At 47.9% G+C, this 17,864-nt stretch overlaps 1 protein-coding gene across 3 annotated transcripts in view; it reads left to right on the forward strand.

Annotated features, from left to right (window-relative positions):
- ADK (adenosine kinase) overlaps window positions 1–17,864 on the forward strand; it is a 295,465-nt gene that overhangs the window by 19,363 nt on the left and 258,238 nt on the right. For 2 of the 3 annotated variants that reach the window (XM_077345987.1, XM_077345988.1), the window contains one exon: window positions 12,030–12,104. In XM_077345987.1, the coding sequence (XP_077202102.1) occupies window positions 12,030–12,104 (75 nt within the window). Of the gene's footprint in view, window positions 1–2,894; window positions 3,072–12,029; window positions 12,105–17,864 lie in introns of those variants that run through there. The other variant, XM_077345986.1, reaches the window with a different exon arrangement.

Consider the following 17,864-nt stretch of genomic DNA (forward strand, 5'->3'; position numbering starts at 1 on the left):
TGTTGGGCAGACCATGGCCTCAGTCTTTCTGACTACTGTCTAGGCAGTCCCTTAAAGAAGCACCAACTTGCAGCTGTGCTGTGTTGGAAGATCTTCTGTTCTTCATAGAAATACCTGGTATCTTTTCATTCAGATGGAAGGCATCAGGATACAATTAGCAAAAGAATTCCTTACCTAAAATATTAAAAGATAGTTTTTATACAAAGGAGTGCTTCTGAGGGGAAAGGGTTTCTCCCTGCAGCTTCAGCACCCTTTCTGCACCAGTTGGATAATGCACTTTTAGTGTGCTTTGGCAGCTGGATTTTCCTGTGCAGAACAGGATAATCTACTTCGAAAGTGCATTATCCAATATGTGTACAGAATGAGCCCAGGGCTTTTATTTCAATCCCAGGCCGATTCAGTCCCTGCTGTCTCCACTGAACAGAACCATTTTCTGTTTCAGTGGGGAGGGAGGGATAGAGGAAGACCCGAGTTCAAATCGATCTGGATTCAGCAGGATCCACAACGGAATAAACAAAGTAAGTGCAGATTCAGCCCAGGTCTCCAATCCTTCTGGGGAAATTCCGCCTTTTCTTCTTTATAAGAAATACCCCAACTCTTTAAGTCCCTCTAGTGGACTCAGGGTTACACATGCACACTTTATGCACATGAAAACTTGTAAGCATTTACGTTTGTTCATCTTAGAGCTGCTACTGGACTCAGACTTTGCTCAGATGTTTAATTTGTTACAGATTCAGGAGGCAAGTGGGTATTTTGCAATTCCATCAACATTTATTAAGCAAACCAACGCCAGTCCACGTAGGGTCTCCCCACCCTCCAGCACAAACAGTTCTGTTGCGTCAGTTTTATGAGTCAGTGTTTTTGATGTGAGGACCTTCAGCTGATCATTCAGGTGCCAAATATGCCACGGCAGTTCTGCCTCCAGGGACAGGAAGAAGAGCAAGGAGATTAAGAAACTGGTTATGAAAGGAGTGAAAAAAAAATAATTCTGGAGAACCTGAGTCCCCTTGAATCTGAAATTCTGTTTGTGCAAAACATAACCTTGGATATTATTTAATTCACAAATAGTCCAGATGGTCCAATTGTTGTTGATCAACAAAATGTAAAACTCAGTGGAATGATACTCTTCCCCCCCTCCCCAGGCTGAATTAGGATGGAAGTATTATGGCCTTTCTGATCCTAATTTGTGCTTCATAACTCATAAATCAGTGACCATTATTTCTATAAGACATGTAAATATGGTTGACAGTAGCTATGTTTACTTGTTGGCAAGCACCACAAATACATGTGCATAAGATTACCGCTTTAGTGTGGGTGGAGGAGAAACTGGTTCCTATTAGTTGTCTCTGAAGGGTTGTCCTCATGAAAACGAGAGGTATTTATATTCATCCTGTGATAGAATACAGTTTGAGTCTGCTGGTACCTTTAAGTCCAACGAAGTTTTACTCCTTGTGCAAGTTTTCATGTGTATGCATGCTTCCTCAGATACAATGAAATGAGAATTTACCAGTACAAACATATAGGCAGAAGTTCATAGAATCATAGAGTTGGAAGGGACATCCTGGGTCATCTAGTCCAACCCCCTGCACTATGCAGGACACTCACAACCCTATGGCTCATCCATTGCAACCTGCCACCCCCTTAAGCCTTCACAGAATCAGCCTCTCTGTCTGCTGGCCATAAAGCCTCTGTTTAAAAATCTCCAAAGACAGAGAATCCACCACCTGTTCCACTGTGAAACCGCTCTGTCAGGAACTTCTTCCGGATGTTTAGATGGAATTTCTTTTGCATTAATTTCATCCCATTTGTTCTAGTCTCTCCCTCCGGTGCAAGAGAGAACAACTCTGCTCCTTCCTCCATATGGCACCCTTTTAAATACGTGAAGGTAGTTATCAGATCCCCTCTCAGTCGTCTCCTCTCTAGTCTAAACAGACCAGGTTCCCCCAACCTTTCTTCATATGTCTTGGTCTTGGCACTCTGCAATCATCTGGAGAACATTTGTTGATCTGGGGAAGTCAGTATGGATTTGTCTCCAACAGATCCTGCCAGACCTACCTGGTTTCCTTCTTTGACTGAGTGACAGACTTACTAGATCATGGAACTCAGTGGGTGTTGTTTATCTGGATTTCAGTAAGGCTTTCGACAAGGTTCCCCATGATGGTCTGATGGGTCAACTGGAGGCCTGCAGATTGGCTTTTTGGATGGTTATAAGGATAGGGAACTGATTAGAAAACCACAGTCAAAAAATAGTTGCCAATGATATTTCATTAGATGGGAGGGAAATGAGTAGCGGGGTGCCTCAGGGCTTTGTACTGGGTCTGAGGCTTCCCTCCCCCCTCCCCGCCCGGTCAATGTTGTCCCGCTTTACCAATGTTAACATCTGGTCACCTTAATTAATTTAGACCCAGCCCTAGAAGAGCCTGTTTTATTGTAGCGTGTAGTTGTGTGGAAGGACTGCCTGAAGGGTGACTTCTGGGAAAGACCGCTCTCAACTCTATCCTTGTGCCTCATTAGGGTTTGTTCCTAGGTAGAGAGAATACGACTGCCACAGGCTTGTGTGTGTGTGTGTGATGGATACAATCTGCGCCGCGCCTCGTGGCCTCTTGCCTCGCTTGCCCGTCAGTGGGATGGCCCACAGCGAGAGAGCTCCCCAGGCGCCGCGCGCCTCTCCCTGGGCTCCACGTGGGAGCCACGGCCGTGGCGGCGCCTCAGAGGCCGGCGTCCTTCGAGGCCTTCCGCGCGGGATCTGACGTGGGTCTCGCCCGGGACGGCCTTCGCGGCGGCCATCTTAACTGAGGGCGCCGCAAGGGCCACCACGTGCGCGCGAGGGGCGGGCGCGGAGGGATCTGGGGGGGGGGGGGAGACCTCGCCTCGCGCTCCCCTCGCGCCTGCCCGTCTCCGCCCCGCGGCTTCTGCGGGCCAATGGCGGCCTCGGGGGGGCGGGCATGGCGGCGGCCGTGGGGCTGCTGCTCGCGCTCCCTCAGGCGGCTGAGTTGGCGCGCTGGGCCGAAGAGCGACTCCCCGCCGTCCTCGCGCTCCTTCGCCGCCGCCGCCGCCATGCCCGCGCTGAGGTAAACGGGAGCGGGCTGCAGGGCTGGGCTCCCCTTCCCGGGGCGGGGGCGGCACGGGCTCTCCTCAGCAGAGGGGCATGGCCGCTGGCCGACCCTTCGCCTCGTGCGCCGCACAGCGCCGGCGAAGGAGCCCCTGGATGGACGCCTCGACCGAAGGAACGGGCTGGGTAGGAGACCGGCGGACGCTGAAGCGGCGCTGCTGCCAAGGATGGGAGAAGCGGCGCCCAAACCCCGAAGGGGTTTGGGCGCCGCTTCTCCCAGCCTTGGCAGCAGCGCCGCTTCAGCGTCCGCCGGTCTCCTATGCAGCCCATTGGAGGCTTCCACCGCGATTTCTGCAAACGGTCCCTGCCTGGACATGGGGCGGGCTCGCCACAGGAGCATGTGTGTGGCTGATGCTGGCTCCGGAGGGGAAGCCAGGCGGGTGCTGCTGACTGTGTCATCCAGCAGGATGGGCCAGATGCTGGGGTGGGGTGGGGTGGGGTGGCAGTGTCTACCCAGGCAAGCTGGGAGCAAGCGGAGCCCTGTGGGTGCTGGCGAGCAGCCTCCCAGGGATTTGACTTTTGCCCCTTCGCCAGCAGAGTCTGGGGCCTTGGGGCCGTGCCCACTCTCCTGCATCGCTGGCCACAGCGGGTGCCCTGCTTGCTTGGGTGACGGCCGGTCAGCCTGCTGGGGGCTGCCAACCCCTTCTAGAGAGAGAATATTATATGATTATTTATTTGATTGCTTACCCGCCACTCCCCATAGGGCTCGTGGCGGGTTACAAAAGTGCATCAAAACCCCAATAAATTTACTCCTAAAAACAGCAATGCATGCACAACAATCCAGTACAAAAATACAAGGCAATGTTGTTATCTTAATATTATTCTCTTAATAATTGTCAGTGATTCCCTTTGTGTGGCTCTTCCTTAGCAACGGCGTTCTTGCTTTCTGAGAAAACTTTGAGGAGACCACTGTAGAGTCCAGTGCATTTCGGGGGATTCTGGGATGCACGCATGGTTTGCCTGGGTCTTGTGTGCCTGTGAATCTCACTAGAAGTGGTCCTTATCTGTTCAATACAGTGCCATTGGACCAATCGCAGACAAGCATTCTTTAAATATTTGCGATAGATCCAAATGAGCAGCCGTGTTGGTCTGAAGTAGCACAATAAAATCAGACTCCAGTAGCACCTTTAAGACCAACAAAGATTTATTCAAGGCATAAGCTTTCGAGTGCAAGCACCCTTCATCAGACAAAGAGTGCTTGAACTCGAAAGCTCACGCCTTGAATAAATCTTTGTTGGTCTTAAAGGCACTACTGGACTCTATTTGCATACCTTTTTGGGGGGCAGGTCAACAAACCCGTAGTGGCTTTCCTCAGTCAGAAGAGCGGCTTTCACTGTCCCATCAGAGGCCATGGGTGGGTGGGTTCTGTTGAATGCAGTTTGTAAACCACTAGAGCTGTTGTTGGCACCTTCCAGTGGATGCCAAGCACATGTTCTGCCACTGAGCCACAGCCCCTAACCTAGTGTAGCATCCTGTTCTTAACAGTGGCAACTAGATAATCTCCTAGAAGCCTTTGAGCAGGATGTAAAGAACTTGCCCCAGTTTGCTCCTCCAAATTGCATTCACAAGTAGACTGACTCCAAACTCAGAAATTCTGTTTAGATAGCTATTGAGTCAGTCTAGGGCAGCCTTTCTCAACCTTCTTAACATTGAGAAAGCCCATGAACACTCTTCGGGCTTCAAGAAACCCCAGAAGTGGCACAATGGTGCAGAATATAGTTGTGAAGCATAGCTGTGTACACGCTCACCCTGGTCCCCTCCCCTTCCCACCCTCTCCAGGTCTGTCACTGGCCATTTGAGGAGGCGGAGTGCAGGTTAACATGACATATCTGGTTATATAACCCGATAAATGTTTAACAATAAAAAACCCAAATTAATTAGCCTTCCACCCATTCAGGAAACCCTTCCAGATAGGATTGTGCGTGGCAGCATCCGAATCGCAGCCAGCACTGTGCCCCCCCCCCTTGGCGCAGCACTGTCTGCCTCAGCTTGGAATGGCTGATTTGGACAGCCTGGTCTAGTGTCTAACCCACACATGTAAGAAGGGACTTGGTTGTCAGAGAGCCAGCATGGTAGAATGGATTGTACCTTGTAAACCTGCAGGTGCAAGATCATGTTTTCCTGTGTTAAAACTATTTCCTTATTTTTTTAAAAAAAGAAACTAGTGTAGGTAAGAAAAAGAAGGATAAAATTTACTTCTGTGTTAGTTTTCTATTTATATGGAAGTTTTGCATGAGAGAAGTGACTGATCCATTTGACCACCTCGGGGATTTGCTGTCTCATTGTTGCATGTGTGAACCAGGTCAAATTCCCTTGTAAATATATCTGACTAAGGAGTTGTCATGAGCCTCTTGTGGCGCAGAGTGGTAAGGCCTGAAAGCTTTGCCCATGAGGTTGGGAGTTCAATCCCAGCAGCCGGCTCAAGGTTGACTCAGCCTTCAATCCTTCCGAGGTCGGTAAAATGAGTACCCAGCTTGCTGGGGGGTAAACGGTAATGACTGGGGAAGGCACTGTCAAACCACCCCGTATTGAGTCTGCCATGAAAACGCTAGAGGGCGTCACCCCAAGGGTCAGACATGACTCGGTGCTTGCACAGGGGATACCTTTACCTTTAAGGAGTTGTCAGCTGCAACTTGCGGGCATGGCAGTTTGTGACATTTACTACGCAGGTTTGTGATATTGCATATGATGGCATGGCTGAAATAGACAGGGATCCTCTTGTTGATAGTGTAGCTGCTGCAGTTTCCTGGGTTCTCTTTGGGCTCGTGTCAAGTGAGGTTAAGGGAGGGGAGCGGGAGAGAGGGAACTGCATCTGGAGAAACCTGATAAACATTTTAGGTAACTACTCACACTGTTTTTGGTAAGGTCATGACCTGGGAAAGCTTGCCGCCTTTTTCCTTTTCAAGGTAAAGGTAAAGGTGGCCCCTGTGCAAGCACCGGGTCATGTCTGACCCCTGGGGTGACGCCCTCTAGCGTTTTCATGGCAGACTCAATACGGGGTGGTTTGCCAGTGCCTTCCCCAGTCATTACCGTTTACCCCCCAGCAAGATGGGTACTCATTTTACCAACCTCGGAAGGATGGAAGGCTGAGTCAACCTTGAGCCGGCTGCTGGGATCGAACTCCCAGCCTCATGGACAGAGCTTTCAGACTGCATGTCTGCTGCCTTACCACTCTGCGCCACAAGAGGCTCATCTACCATGACCTGGGAAAGCTTGCCGCCTTTTTCCTTTTCAACATAAATATACATTAAAAAGAATACGTTCCTGCCTCAAATGTTACATTTGTAGTATATGCTCAATGCCCTCTTAAAATGTACTCTGTAAAGCAGTAGATGGGGACTCCTAGTGATTAGTCAAATGTGATGGTGTTCTTCAACAAGGGTAAATCACCCTATGGCTAAACTTCCTCAAAATATGACTGCCCTTTTTATACAGTAGCTTTGAATATGCCAGAAGGTAGTAGGTGACCTTATATATTCTATCTAATACTGTACTTCCTAAAGAGCTATCTAAAGTTACAGCCTAAGTATAAGTCTCTCTTAAAGGTGGCTCTCTGCTCTTTTCCCCTCGGATACCAGGATCGGGTATATCAGGTATCCCTGTGCCTTAAGTGGAACAGCATAAACTGCATGGAGCTATGCTTCCCTGTGATTAGCAGATTATACTGAGGCACTACAGCTGCCTCAAGATGTTTCTAGGAAAAGAACAGCTTTCATTCTGATTGGCCATGGTCCTTGCTTTAAAGAGATGGGCCCCCGAGGAACTGTGCTTAGCTCTTTTGCACAAGGTTGAGTTCTGCACATTAGTGCACCCTGGCTACAAAACCTAGAGACTACAGGCCCCTAATCAGGCTACACTGACTGTGGTGAAAAAAGCTTAAGAGAAGCATACAGGGCACAGGGAATGCTCTAGGAAGGTGGGCTGCCGCACTGAGTACATAGTAGTTCCAGACCAAGAGCCAGTCCAGCCTGGTATACTTATCTGACATGGCTCCCAAACAACCACAGGCACTGACTCCCTCAGGTGACAGCAGTCCAGAAGATTTCAGCCCCTCTGAACTTCACATGACTGCTCAGAGGAACCTTATAATATCCCAAGAATTTCTAGAAGTTATAAGGGCCACCATGAGGGAGGAGGTTCATTCTGGCAAGGGGAGGGCACCAATTCAGAGAGCCTCCAGCTACCCAGTATCGATGTAACCAGGTAGACAGGACCCGCCAGGAGAAACACCCTGCTATGATAGACTTCCTAGAAGGTCTCCTAAGGTAGCATGCAAAATAAGTTCCACCCCCTTTCAGGTTGATTCTTGTCTGGTGGACGAAAGCTAGGAATCTTCGTCAAGGAAGATTTTACAAAGTCCGCAAGGAAACCATATGTTCAATGAGACTCGTCTTCTCAGCTGGCAGTCAAGACAGTCATGCAAGGTGCATGGTCTCCACAGGAGATGATTCTCCCTTTCAAAGTTCTGGAGGTTTTACAAGCCATCTACTTAGGCCTAATCCAGTTTCGAGACCAGGATGCTGAGTCACCTATTTGTCAGGACGGATGATATTGTTGCAAGAACGTACATCAGCAGAATAATCGACCCTCAGGGGTGGGACAGCTGCCTGAATGGGTGTTAAGCGCAGAGTGGCACTTAAGCCATGAGGCATGCTCCTCTTCCAAGCCCTTACCAGAAATGCATTATGTGGAACAGATTCCCTTCCCCCTTGTGTTCTTGCTACAATTCTGTGAAGGAAGGCTAGGCTGAGAGGTGGGAACTGGATCAAAGTAATCCATTGATCTTCATGTCCAAGTTTAAACTAGGGTTTAAACTTGTGGCTTCCCTCACTGTTATTCTGACACTAGTCACACTATTTATGTTGAAAAGGCTTCCTAAACCCCTCTGTACATTGTGGAGGTGCTTATGAATAAACACAGTGCTGACATGGATGACCTAGGCTGGCCTGGCTTGTCAGATCACAGAAGTTAGGCAGGGTTGGCCCTGCTTAGTCCTTGGTTGAGAAGGCACCAGCAAAGTCCAGGGTTGCTACAAAGAGGCAGGCAGTGGCAAACCAGCTCTGAACATCTTTTGAAAACCCCACCAGAGATTGCCATAAATTGTCTGCAACTTGATGGCTTAAGAAAAAAGAAAGAAAGACGATAAACATGCACAGGTTCAGGGGGGTCTGTAGTGGGGTTCAAGCCATGCCCCTGACCTCCCACTTCTGCGGTCAAAGCGGCTGACAGCTCTAAGACCGTTTATGCACTGGGCACTTTACTGCCCCATTTCTCATGCAGGAGCACAAATAGGGGGCAGATGAGGTGCACTGGGCCAAATGCTCCCCCGTGTGGGTGCAGGAAGAGATGGGGCCACCTGCCACGACTAAAACTCCAGCCTGCAACCCAGCATGAAACCTCCAGTGCATAAACGGTCTAAAAGAACCAGCACGGCCAATCCACTCCTATCCAGCTGTGGGCGGAGATCATCCAACAGGGCGACCAACACCATTTCTACCCCGTAGCCAGGACAGACGCCAGACTGATGTGGATCGAATGCCGGGAGCTGGTCTGCTGCGGCCCTTTCAGCTACCTTGCCCAGGAATGCCAAATGTGACACTGGGTGGTCGTTGGGCGGGTCCCGCAGGTCCAGTAATGTTTTTTTAAGGAGAGGTCGAACCACTGCCCCCTTCAGCTGCTCAGGGAACTCCCCAGAACCCAAGGAGAAGTTGATAATATCCCTGAGCTGGCTTCCTATCCGCTGGCCACCTCCTTTGGGGAGCCAAGACAGACAGGGATCAAGGGGGCAAGTGGTCGCCCTAACCGACCCCAGCAGCTTGTCCATTTCAGATAAAGTGAGCCATCTGAAGCCATCAAATGTTACCTCCAAAGGCGGCCAACAGGCCTCCAGTTCATTTACTGTATTAACCATGGCGGGAAGATTGCAGCAGAGCGACAAGACTTTATCTGCAAAATAGCTTGCTAATGCCTCACAGCCGAGTTCCAATTGACTAGAATTTTGGTACCCCACTTTGAGGGTGGTAAGAGGTCTAACTACCCTAAATAATTGGGCCAGATGAGAGCTTGCAGATGCAATTTCCATGGCAAAAAACTCACATTTTGCCACTTTCACCACCATCTCATATGCCCTGATAAGTGTGCGACAAGTATGCAGCTTCATCGCAAGTCTTCCGCCACACTTGTTGTCGTAGTCTCACTTCCCTTTTCTTCTCTCGGAGTACCCCAGTATACCAAGGGGTCCGTTTGAGTTGAGGGCAGAGAGGACGTTTAGGGGTGATCTCATTTATGGCGGCTGTCAGGCAGGACTGCCAGTCCTCCACTAAGGCCACCAGTGAGTTGTCAGGAGGCATCGGGTCCTGCAGAGCATTCTGGAAACCAAGTGGATCCATAAGTCTCCGCGGGTGGGCAGGCAAAAATGCGCCCGCCGCCCAATTGGGGAGGGGGTGGTATCTTGCAGCCAAAGCTGCATCCAGATCCAGCTCTATCCCCACCCCGAAGATCAAATTGAGTGTGTGGTTGGCATGATGGGTGGGCCCGGCAACAAATTGCGAGAGCTCTAGTGTCGTCATGGATGACACCAGGTCCATGCCAAGTCCTGAGGACGGTGCATCCACATGAACATTGAAGTCACTCAGGATCAAAAGCCTGGGATACTGCAACGCCCAGGCGGACGCCGCCTCCAGCAGGCATGGCAGGACATCTGGAGGCGGATTGGGTGGATGGTAAACCAGCCAGATGGCCACCCTCTTGACCGAGTCCCAACCAATACCGACACACCCCACCCCACCAATTTCTTGCGCAGGGAGAGCCCTGTAGGAGAAAGCTTCCCGGACCACGATGGCCATCCCCTCTCCCCTCTTATGGGTCCAAGATTGGTGCAGGACCAAGAAGCCTGGCAGGGCTAGTTCTTTCAAGGCAATTTGTAGACGCTACAGATCACCCCATCTATCAGCGTTCTGTGTCTGGCACATCAGTTTTGGTTGCTTGCAAGGCTGATGAAGCCTAAAATGCACTTTGTCAGTAGCTACTAAAGTTGCCCTTGCTTCAGATAGTGAACCTCTAGGAGGGCAAGACCAGTCACGAAATGGTCAATAAAACATTAGAATCATAGAAGGGACCTCCTGGGTCATCTAGTCCAACCCTCTGCACTATGCAGGACACTCACAACCCTATCGCTCATCCACTGTAACCTGCCACCCCCTTGAGCCTTCAGAGAATCGGTCTTTCTGTCAGATGGCTATCCAGCCTCTCTTTAGAAATTTCCAAAGCTGGAGAGCCCACCACCTCCGGAGGAAGCCTGTTCCACTGAGAAACCGCTCTAACTGTCAGGAACTTCTTCCGGATGTTTAGATGGAATTTCTTTTGAATTAATTTCATCCCATTCGTTCTGGTCTGTCCCTCTGGGGCAAGAGAGAACAACTCTGCTCCATCCTCTATAATATAGAGTCTATATGGCACCCTTTTAAATACTTGAAGATGCCTATCAGATCCCCTTTCAGTCGCCTCCTCTCCAGGCTAAACAGATCAAGCTCCCCCAACCTTTCTTCATATGTCTTGGTCTCCCAACCCCTCACCATCTTTGTTGCCCTCCTCTGGACACGCTCCAGTTTGTCAACATCCCTCTTCAATTTGGGTGCCCAAAACCTGAACACATTACTCCAAGGGAGGCTGAACGAGACCAGAGTAAAGCTGCACCATCACCTCCCGTAATCTGGACACGATACTCCGTTTGATGAAATGTTTTTCTTGCACCGGCAGTGTTATTTCCCTACTCCTCAATTATTTAAAAATATGGTTCTACAGCTAAGGAAGTGTTTACCGTGAGGTGAGAGCTGGAGTGGCAGATGGGCAGAGAAGGAGGGGAAAGGAGGCTTTATTCCCGAGTGAGCCAAGGAGGATGTGGAGCAGGACTGGGGACTACAAGATCTCTGGAAATTTGGAAGCCCACAGTGTGTGTGGGAGGTTGGGGGGGGGGTTCTTGCTTTTCTGGCAAAAATAGGAAGTGTGTGTTTGGATTGACATAGTACTTTGTCTGAATTTACTTTGCTACAAGGCAATCAGTTGTGTTTTGCATCGCAGTGCAGTCCTAAACCGAGTTACACCTTCTAAGAGCATTCACTGTCCTTTGGGATGTAACTCTGTTTAGGATAGCAGTTTGAGCTCCCACATGATCCTGTAGTGATTAGTTTTATTCAGTCAATATTTAAACAGCGGGGTAGCAAGATTCTTTATACCTGCTTACCAGAGGAGACTGTGGGAGGGCCACATCACGCGCAGTGCTCCCTCTCTGCTTTCAGATTTTCAGAGATCAATGATATGAAATTTCATTTCTATTTCCATGGGTACTTGAAAAGTGACGGTTTGCCTGGAGTCCCACCAGCTTCTCCATGCTTTCCCCTACTAGTTTGTCTCTTGATGTTGAGGTATCCATTTCCAAACTTAGACCATCCTTTTTCACAGGTTGGAAGATCCTAAAGTAGGGGAGAAAGCCTGAAAGTTGCTTTCCTCATATTGTGGGATTGTTGAATGCAGTATATGAAATTTTTTCTTTAAAAAGTATTTCAGTGGTCTAAAGGGAAATAGTTTGTATGGGTTTTAGTCCCCCCCCCCTTTTTCAGTTGTTCAATTAGAAAAGTTGGAGGGAGTAGGCAGGCATTTTCCTGTAGTATTTCCAGCCCCCACCCTTTCTTAACATTTTCTTTCTCTGTCTGTGATGCTCCAGCATGCATGTTTGCTTCTTGCATACCCTCCCTCTGTTCTCCCCTCCCCCCCCAACTGAATGATGTGCATTTCTTCTTCCATCACGATAGGCCTTGGCAGTGGGATTTTATACTCTCAGAAATAATTGCAGTTTTGCTACTCAGTGTATTTGTTGCTGTTCCTGATCCTGAATAAATTGGACAATTTTATTTTCTAGTGAAAATACACTTTTTGGAATGGGAAATCCTCTCCTTGATATCTGTGCAGTAGTGGACAAGGACTTCCTTGACAAGTAAGTGCTATTTTTTATTATTTGTAATAAAATTTATTTGCAGAGTCTCACAATAGTATCTGAAGGACTGCTGCTCACCTGTTTTAAGATCTTCTGCATTGATCCTATGGTGAATAACATAATGTTCAGTCTGTAAGACAGAGGCTACTGTAAGACAGAGGCTACAAGTTGGATGGCCTTCAGGCAAAAATCATTTTTATTTTCCTAATCTTCTTTTTGTGCTTTTCCTCTCTGTTGGTTCTGTCATCATTAAATTGCTTTGGGTTGCTGTTATGGCGCTATTTTGACTCTGTTGATTGATTTATTTAAATGCCACTGGAAATATCCTCCAAAATCTCTTTGCAAGGCACAAAGTTTTCCTATCTGTTCTCAAAATGAATTTGTACAACTGATTCCCTGCAGTGTTCAAGAAAATCTCTTTGTGTAACAGTCTTACACAAGAACTGATAAATAGTTTAGTGGTCTACAAATACAATATAATGAGCTATCCTGATGAAGGGTTGTGGTGGTCCAAATTTGCACCACCTCTTTAATTGTGAATTTGCACCACTGCCTAATGAGAGGGGCTTCTGTAATGAAATAGAGGTGGGACAGTGGCCAGGAAAAGGGCAGCAACAGGAGGCTTCTGTAGACTGGGGGTCCCTAGCTTTTACAAAGAAAACCTGCAAGCAGCTTTGGTCTTCTGACTAAGAGCCGAAGTCATAACCAGAAAATGGCTACCTCAAAAGTTGGAGCCAAACACAAGGGGACAGGTAACGAGGTTGGGAGGTGAATTTCCTCCAGGCCAGACTGGCCAGAGATTCTGGTTTTCTTGGAATTGGAGTCACTGTGGGTGGGCAGGTAGTTGTGAGTTTCCTGCATTGTGCAGGGGTTGGACTAGATGACCCCAGAGATCCAAGTCTATGATTCTATGCACTCTTATGGTTACCCTTCCACATTTCAGGTGGAAGCTCTGTTTGACTAGGTACCTTTTAAAAAGGAATATATCGATTACAAATATTATCTTGCTTTCTACTAAAACTGAAATTTCACACTTTCAGACAACAACGGCATTTTTAATGGGCTCATTTTGTTATGACTTGCAGCTTGTACATGCAGAATTTAAGTTAGCAATCCTTTGCATGAGAATCAATTGGCTTAGCAGTGTGAAAGAGAGCTTTATTAGCGTCTTCCAACTGAGGGGCTCGCTGCTGGAGTCAGGAGGTCAGGTGGCAGATGTGGGTTGTTCAAGTTTATCCTTCCAGCAATCCGATGAGGGCTGATATAACTGTCTGGCTGACGGGCAAGAAGGTGTTGGCCTGCATCCTTATGCCTCATCTAGACTGAATCCTCCGCCTAGGAAAAACGTTCTCAGTTTTTCCAGTGAAAAAATATGCAATTTGACGGCTGCAGAGAAAAAAATATTTTCTTTTTTTAGTGAAATACTTTCTAAGGTGAGGTTTTATTTATTGAAAGTGATTTTTCTGTAAGAAATCTACAGCATTAGGTAATGCCTATATAGATTTGAGACATACACAGCTTATTTTAAAGGATATGTTTATTTTAAACCCATTTAAGAATCATAGAATCATAGAATCATAGAGTTGGAAGGGGCCATACAGGCCATCCAGTCCAACCCCCTGCTCAACGCAGGATCAACCCTAAGCATCCTAAAGCATCCAAGAAAAGTGTGTATCCAACCTTTGCTTGAAGATTTCCAGTGAGGGGGCGCTCACCACCTCCCTAGGCAGCCCATTCCACTGCTGAACTACTCTGACTGTGAAAAACTTTTTCCTGATATCTAGCCTATATCGTTGTACTTGAAGTTTAAACCCATTACTGCGTGTCCTTTCCTCTGCAGCCAGCAGAAACAGCATCCTGCCCTCCTCCAAGTGACAACCTTTCAAATACTTAAAGAGGGCTATCATGTCCCCTCTCAACCTCCTTTTCTCCAGGCTGAACATTCCCAAGTCCCTCAACCTATCTTCATAGGGCTTGGTCCCTTGGCCCCAGATCATCTTCGTCGCTCTCCTCTGTACCCTTTCAATTTTATCGATGTCCTTCTTGAAGTGAGGCCTCCAGAACTGCACACAGTACTCCATGTGTGGTCTGACCAGTGCCGTATACAATGGAACTATGACATCTTGTGATTTTGATGTGATGCCTCTGTTGATACAGCCCAAAATGGCATTTGCCTTTTTTACCGCTGCATCACACTGCCTGCTCATGTTTAGTTTACAATCCACAAGTACCCCAAGGTCTCGTTCACACACAGTGTTACCTAGAAGCGTATCCCCCATCCAGTAGGCATGCTTTTCATTTTTCTGACCCAGATGCAGAACTTTACACTTATCTTTATTGAATTGCATCTTGTTCTCATTTGCCCATTTTTCCATTGTGTTCAGATCTCGTTGAACTCTGTCTCTATCTTCCGGAGTATTTGCCAGTCCTCCCAATTTGGTGTCATCTGCAAACTTGATGAGTAGTCCCTCCACCCCCTCATCTAGATCATTAATAAATATGTTAAAAAGTACCGGGCCGAGCACCGAACCCTGAGGTACCCCGCTACTCACCTCTCTCCAGTCTGATGAAACACCATTGACAACAACTCTTTGAGTGCGGTTCTCTAACCAATTCCCTATCCACTTAACTATCTGAAAATCCAGATTGCAGTCCTTCAACTTATCCATCAGAACATCATGGGGAACCTTGTCAAAAGCTTTACTAAAATCCAAGTAAATGACATCAACCAAATTTCCCCGATCCAGCAAACCTGTTACTTGGTCAAAAAAGGAAACTAGGTTGGTCTGGCAGGACCTGTTGGAGACAAATCCATGCTGACTTCCTTGGATCACCAAATTGTCCTCCAGATGTTTGCAGATCGCTCCCTTTAATATCTGCTCCATTATCTTCCCCACAACAGAGGTCAGACTCACTGGTCTGTAGTTTCCCGGGTCATCCTTCCTCCCTTTTTTGAAGATCGGAATAACGTTTGCTCTTTTCCAGTCCTCCGGGACATCTCCAGTCCTTAAAGAGGTTCCGAAGATGATGGACAAGGGCTGTGCAAGTTCTCTGGAAAGTTCTTTGAGTACTCTCGGGTGCATTTCATCTGGACCAGGGGATTTGAACTCATCCAGTGCAGCTAAATGCCTCTCGACAACCTCTCTATCCATGTTAACCTGCCACCCAGACACTGTCCTTTGGCTACAGCCATCTCTAGACGTGCCTAAACACTTTGACCTGTGGGAAAAAACAGATGTAAAATAGGCACTAAGCCTTTCTGCTTTCTCTGCATCTTTCGTTAGAGTTTGTCCATCCGCACCCAACAGCGGGCCTATTGCCTCCTTTACTTTACGTTTGCTCCTCACGTAACTGAAAAATCTTTTCTTGTTACAGTGGGCTTCCCTGGCCAATCTTAGCTCACTCTCAGCTTTGGCCTTTCTAATGGTTGATCTACAGTGCCTAGTAACCTGTAGGTACTCTTCTTTAGAGCTCTGTCCTTCCCTCCATTTCCTGAACATTTTCCTTTTCTTTCTTAGTTCCTCTTGAAGTTCTCTGTTCATCCAAATAGGCTTCTTAGAGCTCCTGCAGTGTTTTCGTATTTCTGGAATAGTCATTGATTGAGCATGCAATAGCTCTTGTTTGAGTAGCGCCCACCCTTCACATGCTCCCTTCCCTTCCAGCATTCTCGTCCATGGTATGACACTCATCATGTCTCTGAGTTTATTAAAGTTTGCCCTACGAAAATCCAACATCCGCGTCTGGCTACAAGCTTCCTTGGCTCCCCATCTCAAAAGGAATTCCATGAGGACATGGTCACTTCCCCCTAGGGTCCCCACCTCCTTCACCTCATCCACCAACTCTTGCCTGTTGGTCAGTATTAAGTCCAGTATGGCTGAACCTCTTGTGGGTTCATCTACCATTTGATAAATGAAATTGTCAGCCAGGCAGGTCAGAAACTTGCATGACTGAGGACGCTTCGCAGAGTTTGTTTCCCAGCACACATCTGGGAAATTGAAGTCACCCATGATGACAAGGTCCTGCCGTTTGGATATTTTCTCAAGCTGCTCACAAAGTGCAGCATCCACATCCTCTCGTTGGTCAGGCGGTCGGTAGCAGACACCAACCACCACACTGTTTGTTTTCCCCTCGCTTATTTTCACCCAGATGCTTTCCACTGTAGATATGCTCTCCTTCACTAGAATTTCCTGACAGGTAAGCCCTTTCTTCACATACAGTGCCACTCCTCCACCTCTTCGATCTATTCTGTTTTTTCTGAACAGTTCATATTCATCCACCATTACATTCCAGTCATGAGAATCATTCCACCAAGTTTCTGTGATGCCTACTAGATCATACTTTTCCATCAGCATGAGAAGTTCCAGCTCTTCCTTTTTATTGCCCATGCTTCGGGAGTTAGTATAAAGACATCTGAATCCTTTTACTTTTGGTTCCCTATGAGCTGGCCTTGCCGGTTGGGCTGCCTCCGATAGTTTTCCTTCCATACACTCCCTATGTTGATCGTCTCCTTCCCCTAGTGGCTTTAGTTTAAAGCTCTCCTGATGAATCTCCCCAGGTTCCTGCCAAACACATTCTTCCCCAGTTTCGATAAGTGCAGTCCATCAGGTGCTAGTAGGCCTTCCTCAAGAAAGCCTATCCCATGGTCCCAGAAACCAAATCTCTCCTGCCGGCACCAGCTACGCAGCCAGTGATTCACCTCCATTATCTTCCTCTCCCGACGCATTCCTCTTCCCTTGACAGGCAAGATTGAAGAGAATACCACTTGTGCCCCCGTTTGCTTGAGCTTCCTCCCCAGATCTTGATAGTCTTTTTTAATAGGAGCGATGGTATTCAGGGACATGTCATTCGTTCCCACATGGACCATCACAAATGGGTAGCGATCCGTAGATTTGAGGAGTTTGGGCAGCCTTTCTGAAACATCTTTAATTTTCGCCCCTGGCAAGCAACACACCTCTCGGGTTAGGGGGTCGGGCCCAGCCACATGGCGATCCATTCCTCTTAGCAGGGAGTCTCCAATTACCAGTACTCTCCTTTTTTTTTTCTTCTCAACTCCATTTCCTTCTGTCCCCGTGGCCTCTTCCCTTTGTCTTAGAGTTTGTTTTGGGACCTCTTCCCTTGTTGACCCTTGCACCTCCTCTGCAAGGGCCTGAAATCTATTCTGGAGCTCCAAAGGCCCCGAGAACTGTCTCGCCCTTCGCCGTTCAGTCTTTTTCCGAACTGCCTGCAGAGGCTCCCTATTGTGGTCAACCTCCTTGTCCTCTTCAGGACTGGTTGTATTCTCTTTATTCCATGTTGCAGAGCTCTGGACTACGAACTCCTCCCCTTTCTTACTTTGGGTCAGATTAATAATTCTGTTTTCTAGTGCCCTAATCTTTTCCTCCAAAAGTCTTACCAGCTTACACTTGGGGCAGCTGTAGTCCATCTTGTCTTCTGGGAGGAAGGCAATCATGTCACACTCACTGCAGATGATTGGATGAGTGTCCTGGAAGTCCATTGTAATGTCTAGGCAGTGGAAGTACTAGGGAAATATAATCTACTGATATAATCTACTGATTCTAATTGCTCGGCCAAGAACCCCAGGCCAAGAGCCCTTTGTCTCGCGCCAAAGGCTCGCGCCTCTGGTGAGGAGTAGCCCTTTTTAATCCTCCCAACAATTACCCAGCAATCACCTCACCCAGGCAGAACAATAGCCTCACCTGGTCAGCAGCAACTCTCCCCAGTAGCTCTCTCCACGTGCTCTCAGTTGTCTGAGCTCTGCCT

This window comes from Paroedura picta, chromosome 7 (assembly GCF_049243985.1).
Source record: "Paroedura picta isolate Pp20150507F chromosome 7, Ppicta_v3.0, whole genome shotgun sequence".
NCBI lineage: Eukaryota > Metazoa > Chordata > Lepidosauria > Squamata > Gekkonidae > Paroedura > Paroedura picta.